Consider the following 12,856-nt stretch of genomic DNA (forward strand, 5'->3'; position numbering starts at 1 on the left):
AGAATGGAACAGGCACTATAACTCCAGCCTGGAGCATAGTGTGCAATACCTTCCGCAGCTCCGTAGCCTTGTTCCGGTCTGATGGTAGACCCGTGGTGAAGAATCGAGCCGGGGGTCTGTGCCGGAAGGAGAGGGCGTACCCGTGGGAGACCACCTCCAGAACCCAAGTGTCTGTCGTAGTGACCGACCAACACTGGGCGAACTGCAGCAGGCGGCCTCCCACCCTGGGATCCCCCAAAGGGAGGCCCGGACCGTCAGGCCGCAGGCTTGTCATCTGGCTTGGGGGCCGGACGTCTGGTACTCCATGCCTGCTTCCGGGGCTTGACAGATTTCCTAGGGCCAGCCTGACGAGGAAACGACTGTGGTTTGGGCCTGCCCTGGGCCCTAGATGACCGAAAGGGCGATGGTCCTGAACCAGAAGGAGCAGCGGCCGACGGGAGACAAGCCGATTTGGCTGCCGCCAGCGTGGCCACAATCTTATCCAGATCCGGACCGAAGAGAACTTCTCCGGTAAACGGCAAGGCTTCCAGACCCTTCTTGGAATCTGCGTCCGCCTTCCAGGATCGCAGCCACAAGGTGCGACGAGCAGCTACCGCTGCTGAAGAAATCCTAGACACCAGAGTACTAATGTCTAGAGCCGCCTCGTTGATGTAGGTGGCCGAATCACGGAGACTGCCAATCAACTCCGCCTGTTCGGCCGGACAGTCGGATTCAAAAGAAGCCTCTAATGAATCCGCCCAGCGCTCCATCGCTCTGGCAACCCAGCAAATGGCCATAGCCGGCCGTGCTGCCCCCCCTGCAAGGGAATAAGCGGACTTCAGGCAGATTTCTACCTTGCGGTCCGTAGCATCCTTAAGGGAGGACATGGATGGCATCGGCAATGTGGCACTACGGACAAGACGGGTCACGTGAGAATCCACCTGTGGAGGGGATTCCCACTTAGCAAAATAATTATCCGCGAACGGATAAGCCACCGCCAGGCGTCTCTGCGGCTGGTATCTTTTGCCAGGTTGTTTCCACGCCTCCTCTAAATGGTCCACCAACTGACCCGAAAGAGGAAAGACTGTGGCATCGCCCTTCACATCTTTGAAAAAGGCATACTTAGATTTAGCCGCTGGGGGAACTTCGTCCTCAATCACCAAGGCTGTGCGGACCGCCCGAATAAGTCCAGGAATATATACTTTGGACTTAGCATCAGCGTCCTTAGTATGGAGAGGTTCCTGATCGTAAGGATCCAGAATCTCCCCATCATCAGACGTCCCTTCATCATCCTCATAAGGAGCGGACAGGGACGCCACCGGCCTTTTATGAGGCCGCATCACAGACTCCCCTTGCAACACATCCGACAAGTGCTGTACAGAACTCGTCAGGGAGTTAACCCACGCTGGCTCCTGAGAACCCGGGAGCGCGGAAATAGGGAGACTGTGGGGTACCACCAATTGTCGTGGGAAACCCTGCATGGGTGACGACACCACAGACTGCTGGGACAAACCCATCGGAGTAAACGCGGGCTGCGGAGCTAACTGGCCCACTAAAGCTGTTAACGCCTGAGCGAAACAAGCCCAGGGCGGCTCCTGTACCGGTGCTGTAACCGTAATAGGCCGCGCCATGGACAAACACTGCCGGCAAAGGCCCTCCGCGCTACCCTCCCCCTCCACTAACGGTACTTTGCACGTGGTACACTGTAGCCGGAGGGGAAAATCACTTTCAGACATGATGGCACCACGTATGTGACCTCTCTCACCAATTAAGTATTAAATAGGCGAGAGACCACCCTGCAGCACCGCACTGCAAGGGCTTTAGCAGAAAGAACAGGGACAGTAATAAAGCTGACAGTTTTGAGAAGATAAAAGTTACAGGCAGCAGCGCTAGCACAGTCACATACAATGCAGAGAAATAACAATTCCTGCACTAACAGCGCTGATCACTCAACTACACAGACACAGGGCCTGGTAGGACACAGCGCAGCATACACAGACCTGAGCCACAGCGGAGGAGAGGTATGCGGGGGGACCCAGACCACGATGCTTCCTTCCAGGCTTCCAGCAGCGTTCACCATGCGTTGCAGATAAGATGGCCGCCGAGGAGCAGAGAGAAGCTGGCCTGGGGGAGGAGCGCTGACACAGGACCAGTCAGCACAGTGCAGAGAGGGCTGTGTGCAGCGGGGGAGGCGCCGGCTGTGAGACAGGGAAGGCGCGCTCCCCTGGCATGCATTTAACCCCTGGGACGCTGCAGCGCTACCGCTCTGCTGCGGTCCGCTGTCCCAGGGGGTAGTGGAAGCGCAGGTTGGTCGCCTGGCTCCACGCTGCAGCCAGTCCCCAGGGAGCCCCCTGCCTGGGGACTTAGGACCATGTGATCAGCGGGGACCCACCGCGGGACCCCGCTACTTACCTCTGTCTCCCTTGAATCAGGCCATGGTCCGGAGCATCTGGACCGCTAGCTGTGACCCCAGACGCCCACCAGCATCCCCGGATCAGTACCGGCGTTCTGGTACCGGCGGGGTGTAGGGAAGACAGCATGGACGTCAGGACTGACTGTCCATGCTGTTCATCCAGATGTGCAGCCACAGCTGCATGAAGAAAAAGCTTCAGGGGCTCTTCTAGCCCCCACTCCAACAGGTGCACCCGACTCCGGCCAGGCACCAACTAAACTGAGGTGCCTTGGCCCGGGGGCGGGGTATAGGAGGGGGACCTAGTGCATCCTGGGAGGCTGAAAGCTTAACTCTTTGGTGCCCTGCGACTGACGTCACACCTATACCCCAAGGTATCCTGTGGATACCCTATGGACCCTGAAGTAGAAATTAAGTATCTCTACCTCTTCTCAGCAAGTGTCCACTAGCATCACCTACAGTTCACATTGCTATAGTACTATACTTCTGAGTATTCTAATGAGCCATCTGCACATCCCATGCTATATCCTGAAGTACTGTCAGTATTCTGTGCTTTTAGCTGTTCTCACTGTATGAAGAGAAACACACACACCCTTCAACCATAATCATACCTTGGTCTCTGCTTCAGAACCACAAAACAAATCTCAGATCCTGACATCCGCACTCTGAGATTCCAATCTGGGGTCCAGAAAGCAAACAGATTCTGCCAGCAAAGAAAATAACTGCATTTACCCAAAAATTATACAGCTGAATGATACGCACAAAAGAAAAATGGCGCATCTGATTTTCAAGTTTATCTGGTTTAGTGTTTTTGTCAGAAGATTTACTGCACTGTCTATTTTATTAGCACTAATTAGTCACAAAAAAACATTTTACCAATGTAAAGTGGTAGCAAAGCAAATGGGGAAAACCATTTTAAAAATAAAGTGTGCACATTAGGTCTTGTGACCTAAAATTATGTAAAACAAACATTAAAGGCATAGGCAAACGCAGGGGGGGTTTCCGTCTGCCTGGAAACCCCCCTCCCCAGCTCACACCATGACCACAATAGAAATAGTAAGGTCATTTTACTAGTGCTGCATGTTCTTCTCAGTATCACAAATGAAATAATTAGCACCACCTGTGGATCTTTTAACATGCATCAGCCAGTAATAAATAACCTGTGCACCAACTAGGAGATCTGGAAAACATTCACTGTTAGGGATGTGCTGCTATAGAGCCCAATATGTACATATATGTCCAGGGCAGTGCTAGGTTATTCTGCTGCTCCCCCAGACTCCCGGACTTGCTCTAATACTCTGGAATGGGGCCCACATCTAAAATAAAAACATTCAGCTCAGACAGGATGGCCCTACTGCCACATATAATGACTGTGATAGCTGGTCCTGTATATGCTGGAATTCTGACACACAATATACTTTGTATGACACATATTAAAGCTGGTTAAATGCTAATTATACCCTCTTCATGGACAGGCCACACTCACTCTACAATCAAGCATTTGGAAACCTCCCTCTAGAAATCCTGCGTTTGCCAATGTATGGCTCACATATAAAGACACATTAGGCATCATTACCAATCTCTAACAGGAAAGTTAATATTTCACCATCTTAAGTAATCTATTGTACTGAATAGATTAATAAAAATATTTATTGAAATGCGCTACCTATCTGGCTTTGAGGGAAAAAAACCCTGCAGTCTTGAACTGGTTAAAAATTATAAAAACAGGACTTTTCTTAATTATAAAAGTGTTGCTCAGATTAGACTGTTAAAGTTACACTTTGAAAGCTGCGTACACTTTCACCTTCTGTAACCCATGTGCGGAAAAAAAATCAACATGGTGAACCATGGGAGGGTCTCTCACACCCCATGCTATACTTCACCATAAGTATACTAATTTAGTACAACAGTAATTTCAACTGTCATGACATTGATTCTTGTCCCTTAAGGTATAAAAATAAAACAAAATAATAAAAAAGGGAATAAACTCTAAACTTTTAAAACACCAAAAATGAAAGTTTTTACGTCTTCTAGTAACAACTTTTTTTTTTTTTTAAAAAGATCTTTGAAAACACGTTTGAATCACAATCGTTCGTAAAAATTAAACTTCTGAACAATTAGAAATAATTAAAAAACAAAATTTAGGTCTTAAGGAGATCACAGTTGGCTGACATCAAGGCAGGTGCCATACCAGGTGGGGTATGAGATGCCCACAGGCTCTTTACGCACGTATACCCGCTGCTCTATCGCTCGCAATGTTGCAACTCCAGCAACACGAAATGGCAACATGCGCACAGTATTTTAAAAAAACTTATGTGCGTTTAAATCTTGCTGGGGTTTGTCGCACCCCACATAGTTCACTGAAGGTTAAGAAAAAAAAACAAAAAACATTTAAATACAGCCAGCCAACTATAGCCAAATAATATTTCAGCCACCATCCAGCAGAACAGTCTTTTCACAGCAGCTATGACCATTTTCTAGCAAAATACAAGAAATAGCTCAGTTGATAGTGAGAGCATGCTTTTAAGATAGGCTCTATAAACATTTACTTTAATTAAACAATGTTTGCTTATGCTGCTGAAAGCTGTATTTGCTCCATAATTCAAACATCACACGAAATAGAAAATACATTTCTCATTAAGGTCCTAGAAAGGAACAATATTTTCACACATATCAGATAATATACAGCCGTTTCATTATAAAATGTTGAATTATACACAATATATAAACACAATGGATACCTAGAAATAAAATACATTGTTCAACATTTGAAGTTTGTTATACTGTGTAATGCACAGTCCTCTTAAAGAATAATTTTTTATATGGAATATACTTAAACAAAACCTGGAAGTAAGCTATCCAGATGCATTTCAAGATGTACAGTGCTGTTAAAATGTTCATGATATACTGTATGTAGGAAGGGATTACAGTCCAATACTGGTAACGGAGTAAATAAAATAGAAAAGTATTACATTACACAAGTTTCCTGAAATGGGAATCATGTTATGCCAAGCAACAAGTCTTTACAAGTCATACTGTGGATTTCCCAGTTGGCACAGAAAAAGATGGAAGAGGCAGCTTTGTAGTAGCAATTATTTATAAAAAGTACATCACATACCACCCACTCCTCCGTCCCCCTACCATAGACATGCAAGTCCCCCCCCACAAAAAAACATTGCAAAGGCCTGTTATTCTCTAAATGTATTTAGGAAGGGAGGGAGTGGTAGGGAGGGTAACAATACATTTCTGAATAATTTTGTTTTGTCAAAGTGAAATACATGAAACTAGAAAAGATAGGCAGCGTCTTTAATTCATTATTCATAGCGCAAACACTTTAAAAAAAAATTATTATAGTTTTAAATCATCTTTCTTACAATTTTGCAATGCCACAAGACAGCCAGCCAGGTCTGGCAACAAAATAGAGGTTAAAAATGACAGCCACACTCTTTTTCTGCTGGACAACGGATACTCCGGGGCAAAAAAAAAAGGAAACGAAACAAGAACACAACAAGCAAAATAAAATAAAACAAATTAAGGAGAGCACCAAAAATGACCCAAAGGTGCTCTAATGTCTACAAAACATTTCATTATTGAAAGTTGAAAGACCATTGATGACAGTGTTTAGAAATATTATTTTTTTTTTTCTTCACAGTAAAATGCCAAGGAGACTACTGCACACACAATGGCAAATATTGCTTCATTTTCATCTGTCATTTTGGAAAATCTGATGGCCAACTATTTAAAGTCAGTTTTAAAGCTGCAAAATAAAAGCTATACAAGCACTTTATGACGCATTAAAAAAAAAAAAAGAAAAAAAAGGTGCTATTTACATTTTCAGGTCTACATGTCCAGCGCACATTACAAACCACACAAATACCCACAACTAATGATAAAACAATTGTGGCTGCAGCTGCAGGGGTGTGAGTCTATTCTTGCTGTCAGTGCGTGACCCCTTCCCTGCACAGCCTCAGTCCTATGCCATTGTACAAGAGATATCATGTACTCCTCCTCCAGCCAGGTCATTGTTGAACGCTTTCTCATCGTTTTTTTGCTGACCAGCGCCGTGCCTAAAAAGAAATGGAACTTTAATAATGAGTTATTCCACAAAGAAAGTTAACACTACTTGTCTGCAGTCCTGAATAGCTCATACACATGAATAAGCATGTTTCATAAAATTGTTTGAAAATTCATTATTAGTGTTCCCATAGAAAGTGGACAGGGCAGGGCGCTGGGGTTGCCGTCTGGCCAATTTGTCACACTTCCCCCAAACTCTCACCTCACAGTGAATAAATAGATGCCATGTGCAGCGCACGTCTATTCACCGGGCAATGATCTGTCACGGCAACTTTTCCCACCAGCGGGACACTGACTTGCGGGTGGGGAAGGCTCAGTGGCAGGCGCCGCTGAAAGGGCAGGGCGCATTTTGCCCTTTTAAAATCAGGGCCTCCTGCTAAAACAGCCCAGCGGGAACACTACATTATGTAAGCAGGTAGAGACTGGCTACAATCAGCTTTTGCTCCAAACTCTCAGAGGATGCATGGTGTAGCGCTGCCTATAAAGGGGGAACCATAGAACCGAAATATAGATGTAGTTTAACATGAAGTTTTATTTTTACCACTTGATAATTTTTCTAGATCATTAATAAACTCAATGTAAAAGTGTCAAGTTTCAAGTAGCATTCCAGTGCCACTTTATGTACACTACAGAGGCAAAAGGGGGCAGGCGTGATACAAACTACGACTAAAGGCCCCCCATACATCTGCCATGTATTGGGCCAATTCCCCAATCCTCAAATGCGGTGCATTGGTGACATATAACATGTTGGATTTCACCGATTTGCCGATCCCGACCAGCAAACCAGGAATGTTTAACATAAGGAATTTCACAGATTCCCTGACAGCGATCATCGATGGCCTCGATTTGCATTTTTGACTGGCGGTTCTGGTCCGATTGCGGGAATCTGAGAAATAGCCGTCAGATCCTGTGTTTCTATCTGTATTGAAGTAAATACTTCACGGAACGGGATGTTTCTATGCTATAGTTATTACATTTTCTGTGAGATTCCTCATTGACATAATGAGCTTACAATAGGCACCTCAGCAGAGAATTGCAGCTACGGTGCCCCATATTTATACATACAACCTAACACACTAACAATGGCATACATACAAAGATGATATAGCGAGGTTTAGCTTTATAAATAAAAGGGAGGAAGCAGAGTAGTGAGTGTATGACAAGAAAACGTGGAGAACTTACAGGTAAAGGAGCAATTTCTTCCTCTTCTTCCCTGGAGACATCACTGAGAGCCAGGCTGTTCTCCATCTCCTCATCAGAGTCCGGGTCTCTACTGACTGCCTTTCTTGGCCGTCCTACATTACTAAACATAAATATCACATTGGCAAACTGTCACTTTTAAAAGTTATTTTGAACCACGTCATAAAAGGGGGTTGATTCAGAGCTGCATGCAAGTCAGCCGTAATTACATCCACATTGCGTGCACAGAGCTAAATGCAGATATTTGCATGGATGCGGAGTTGGCCACAGCACTCATCCATAGGCTTTTCTTACATAACCATCATTAGATCCTCTGCAATTAAACGGATCTCTGCGTATACAGATCTCAGCACAGCCCACTATCCAGTCTACATGCCCTCACTAGACAGCCAACATGCGAGCGTCCCACTACCACCCAATTACACCCCTTTAGGCGCAGTAGAGCTGTGACAGTTGCGCTCTGAATCGCCAGAAAAACGGGTGCTTAGCTATGAAGAATGTGCAGCATAAAAACTGAAAGATCTGTATACAAAACAGACTTCTGAGCAAATCTACAGCACATCGAACGTGACACACACTCTGGCATCTCTAGTAAGTTATTTTGGATAAAAAAAATCCACACAAAAGTCAATAAGATCCTTCCTAATTTAGTGTGAACTGTGCTATCTGTAAAGAGATAATCTACATATGTGACCTACGTACAGCATATTATATAAAATAAACAAAAAAACAAATGCACTGAGTTTTAATAATGTAACAGAGAATTAGGAAGACTGCTAGAGATACCAAAAGGCAATATAGATATAGGGAGCCCTCAAACTACTATGGAAGATACACTATATGGACAAATGTATTGGGCCACATCTGTTAATTATTGAATCGAGGTGTTTCAATCAGACCCGTTGCCACAGGTGTATAAAATCGAGCACCTAGCCATGCAGTCTCCATTTATGATACAAAATGGATAGTTCTGAAGAGCTCAGTGACTTCAAGCAAGGTACTGTGATCGGAAGCGGGGTACTGCGATCGGATGCCATCTTTGCATAAGACAATTCGTGAAATTTCATCCCTGCTGGATATTCCACGGTCAACTGTAAGTGATATTATTAGGAAGTGGAAGACTTTAGGAACAGCAACTCAGCGGAGACCACGACTGCTAAGGCACATGGGGCATAAAAATCCCTTACGCTCTGCTGATTCCATAGCTGAAGAGTATCAAACGTCCACTGGCATTAATGTAGGCACAAAAACTGCGACGGGAGCTTAATGGAATGGGTTTCCATGGCCGAGCAGCTGCATGCAAGACTCACATCACCAAGTTCAATGCCAAGCGTAGTATGGAGTGGTGTAAAGCACACAGACACTGGACTGTGGAACAGTGGAAATGTCTTCTGTGGAGTAACGAATAACATTTGTTTGGCAGTCAGATGGGAGAGTCTGGGTTTGGCGGATGCCGGGAGAACGTTACCTGCCTGACTGCATTGTGCCAACTGTGAAGTTTGGTGGAGGAGGGATAATGGTATGGGCCTGTTATTCAGGGTTTGGACTAGGCCCCTTATCTCCAGTGAAGGGCAATCTTAATGCTTCAGCATACCAAGACATTTTGGACAATGCTATGCTTCCGACTTTGTGGCAACAGTTTGGGGAAGGCCCTTTTCTATTCCAACATGACTGTGCCCCAGTGCTCAAAGCAAGGACTATAAAGACATGGGGCCTGATTCAGCATAGATAGCAACAGCGTACGCCGATCGATTGATGGTGCATACAGCGCAGTGTGCTTGAGCATTGCGAATACTTTGCTGTCACTCAAGCAGAATAAAAGTTATTGCAGAGTGACAGCCTGTAAGTGTTTGGGGATGGTGACTGGGGAGTGTTCAGAGAAACGCAGGCGTGTCTGTTTCAAAGCAGTTTCCTGGGCGTGCACAAATTAGCCACTGAGACGGCATACGCAGCTAGAGTACTGTGTTCAACAAGACTTGCAGTTTCTGCAGCAGGTCAGACCTGCTGTAATTCTGTGCAAAGGGCCGAGGTTATCGATGTATACACAGAACTGAGAGGTATTACAGATGTGAGATAGCGGTAGTGGGTGTCTTTATGCTGGCTGTGCGACGGATTTACGATTGCATTCATTAGCATAATTTTGCAGCAGACCTCCGTGCGGTTACGAAGCTGTGAGCGCAATAACGATCATTGTTGAATCAGGCCCATGGTTTGATGAGCTTGGTGTGGAAGAACTTGACTGGCCCGCACAGAGCCCTGACCTCAACCTCATCGAGCACCTTTGGGATGAACTGGAACGAGCCAGGCCTTCTCGTCCTACATCAGTGCCTGACCTCATAAATGCTCTACACAATGAATGGGCACAAAGTTCCAGAGAAACACTAAAAAATCTTGTGGAAAGCCTTCCAAGAAGAGTGAAGCGGTTATAGCTGCAAAAGGGGACCAAATCCATATTAAAGTATGTGTATTTGAATACAATTTCATTACAGTCCCTGTTGGTGTAATGGTCAGACATCAGAATACTTTTATCTATATAGTGTATATTAAATATTTTGCTTTTCTAAAATTATATAGACGTCCATGAATTATGCAAGATTGTTGTTCTCATTGGTAAATTATCAGCTCCTTATAAACATGTACCTTTTCTTTTCCTGTACTTGGGGTGTTTTGGGAGGTCTTCCTCTTCTTTTCTGTGGTGCAACTGGTGAAGACTCCAAAGCTGATTCTGACTGGTCAGACCTGCTGACGCAATTATAATAGAAAAACACTCATCTACGCATCTACTTACATACAGTAAAATCTATACCCCCTCCCTGCGCCATCAGAACAAACCCAGCTTACTTTTGGGTGGTCTTTCTTGGGGTCCTTGATGAACCCCTGCCTCTCCTTTTCTGTTCTACATTTTCAGAATCTTGTTCTTCATTAATGTCAAGTGATTCCACTTCTTCCTCTTGGGGACTTTCTACTGCGACTGTCTTTTTCCTGCCCCGCCTAGGGGCCTTCGCTGCTGGCTCTTCTTTTGCTGCTGCTGCTGCCGCCTTAGCAGCCTTGGGTGGTCTTCCCCGTCTGGCTTTTTTAGGAGGACTATTTTGTTCATCCTCAAGCTCAAGCAAGTCTTCCTTCAACCTCTTATCTGGCCATTGCTGGTCATCTGACTCAGAAGCAGCGGCTGCTCGCTTTCTTCCACGCAGGCCACTGCTGGGTTTTGGTTCTGGAGCAGATCTGGATAATTCATCCATGCTCAGACTATCATCTTGGTCTAGGAGAGATTGTTTTTTACGTCCTCTTGGCTTCTCTATGTCAGAGTCATCTCTTTTATCCCCTTTCTTCCCAGACAGCGGAGACGACATCATAGAATAGTCCTCATTTTCACTATGATCTAGTTCAGTGCTGTCAAGTCTTCCCATGTTAAGGTTAAAAAAAGATCAAAACAAACATTAAAATGAGCATAAAACCATGACAAGCAAGATTATAGTTTACAGTACATATATGTTTTATGGCATTTAGTAATACGGTGCCAGCTGAGCTTAAAATGCAAGTGACCAAGTATTGCATTACAGCACATAACAGTGGATGCGGTTAATATCCCGACGATCGGGATGCCAACTGCTGGAATACCGATCACCGAGAGAACACTGGCGCAGGAATCCCGACATGACTGGGGATGCCGACGTCAGAATCCCGGCAGCCTGATCGTTAGGAGACCGGGGCAAAGTATTAGCCGCGGGGGAGGAGGGGGGTGAGAGGAGGGTTAGGTTTAGGAACCCCGGAGGGACTCTTAGGGTTAGGCTGCTGAAGGGGGGAGGTTAAGGTTAGGCTCAGGCACAGGGGGGAGGGTTAGGGTGTGGGGTAGGGAGAGTTAGTATGAGGGTACAGAAAAGGAGGGTTAGGGAGTAAATAGGATAGGGGAACAGTACTCACCATTCCCCTGTCGGGATTCCAACCTTCGGGATGCCGCTGTCAGTATACTGACAGCCGGCATCTCCTCAGTTGGTATTTCATAATGATTCCCATAGAGGGACTCGGCCTGCACAGTGGCCAATCATGAATATAGAATATATCACTAAATTTTTATAGGAGACTCCATCAGCATTACAACTACTCTTATAGGGCTTGTACTACAATATATAAGAATGTATTGGTTTCCTAAAAGTAGTCACTGGTCAACCTGATGCTTAGAGTACCTGTAACTAACACATAGTTAACCAATAACTAGACAAACGTACCTCCACTAGATACATCCAGATATCACTAAACATTACAGTTAATATGAGCACTTCCCATGTACTAGCAGAAGAGTGATGTAGCAGGCTGCTGCTCAGGAGCAGGGTACATTTGCGGAAAGCTGGCAGCTTGATAATATGAGATGTGGGTTAGGGAAAAGCCTTAATGAATTCCTATATAATTTAAGGTTCTGGTGTCTAGCAGCACTTTATCTAGACTTCAGCCTTTGGGAGCAGCTTTAATAATTTGTGCTGAAGAGGGAAGGAAATACTTACAGTCTACTGTGTCAACGCTGTCGTGGACAGTCAGGGAAAGACTGAATAATACATTTGCCAGAACTATATGCTTTTGCATGAATCCAACTCTAGACAGATTTATTCAGATGCAGATAATTCTATATGGATTTAAGTAGTATATTTACAATGGTAAAAGGGAGGAGATGTGTTTCCTACCTTCCCTTAATTCTTCCTGGAGAGCTTGGGTTAGACCCACTACTGGCATTGCTTACAGTCTCCATTCTAGATGATTTTGACTGCATCTGTTTCCCTGCAGTAGATAGCGGCTTGTTCACTGCTCCAAGAACATTTGTAGATTTAGGCTGAAATATGAAAATAGCAACACTTAGTTATATATTAACACACACACACTTATATAGCGCTAGCATAATCCGTGGCGCTTTACATCATTCAATCTATTGCTTTTTTTTTTTATAGATAATTGAAAAGGTTCACAAAGATTTCCGTGTAGCCGGTGTTTAGACTATTTTGAGACTCACCCGCTGGACTCACCTGTGGATGGCTTCTGTTGATAGCAACTCTTATAGAATTAGAGCAGGCGCCGGGATCTCTCAGCTGATTGTGCTGGCAAATGTTCCGACAGTGTCTGCACGCGGATCGCACTGAACGGTTGTGACCGCTGCATGCAGGCTGTCTTAGGAGAGAAGCTGCGTCCAGGTAGTTTGGTTAGACT

The 12,856-nt window shown here is 45.1% G+C and overlaps 1 protein-coding gene across 3 annotated transcripts in view; it reads right to left on the reverse strand.

Annotated features, from left to right (window-relative positions):
* Positions 1–4,926: 4,926 nt before the first annotated feature.
* PDS5B (PDS5 cohesin associated factor B) overlaps positions 4,927–12,856 on the reverse strand; it is a 149,835-nt gene continuing 141,905 nt past the window's right edge. For 2 of the 3 annotated variants that reach the window (XM_088460234.1, XM_088460233.1), the window contains exons 30-34: positions 12,340–12,485; positions 10,505–11,062; positions 10,304–10,405; positions 7,646–7,766; positions 4,927–6,456 (exon numbers count right to left, since the gene is read on the reverse strand). In XM_088460234.1, the coding sequence (XP_088316360.1) occupies positions 6,427–6,456; positions 7,646–7,766; positions 10,304–10,405; positions 10,505–11,062; positions 12,340–12,485 (957 nt within the window). In that variant the 3' untranslated portion in view covers positions 4,927–6,426. The remainder of the gene's footprint in view (positions 6,457–7,645; positions 7,767–10,303; positions 10,406–10,504; positions 11,063–12,339; positions 12,486–12,856) is intronic. The other variant, XM_088460236.1, reaches the window with a different exon arrangement.

This window comes from Taudactylus pleione, unplaced genomic scaffold (assembly GCF_031769625.1).
Source record: "Taudactylus pleione unplaced genomic scaffold, aTauple2 ptg000043l, whole genome shotgun sequence".
Classification (NCBI taxonomy): domain Eukaryota; kingdom Metazoa; phylum Chordata; class Amphibia; order Anura; family Myobatrachidae; genus Taudactylus; species Taudactylus pleione.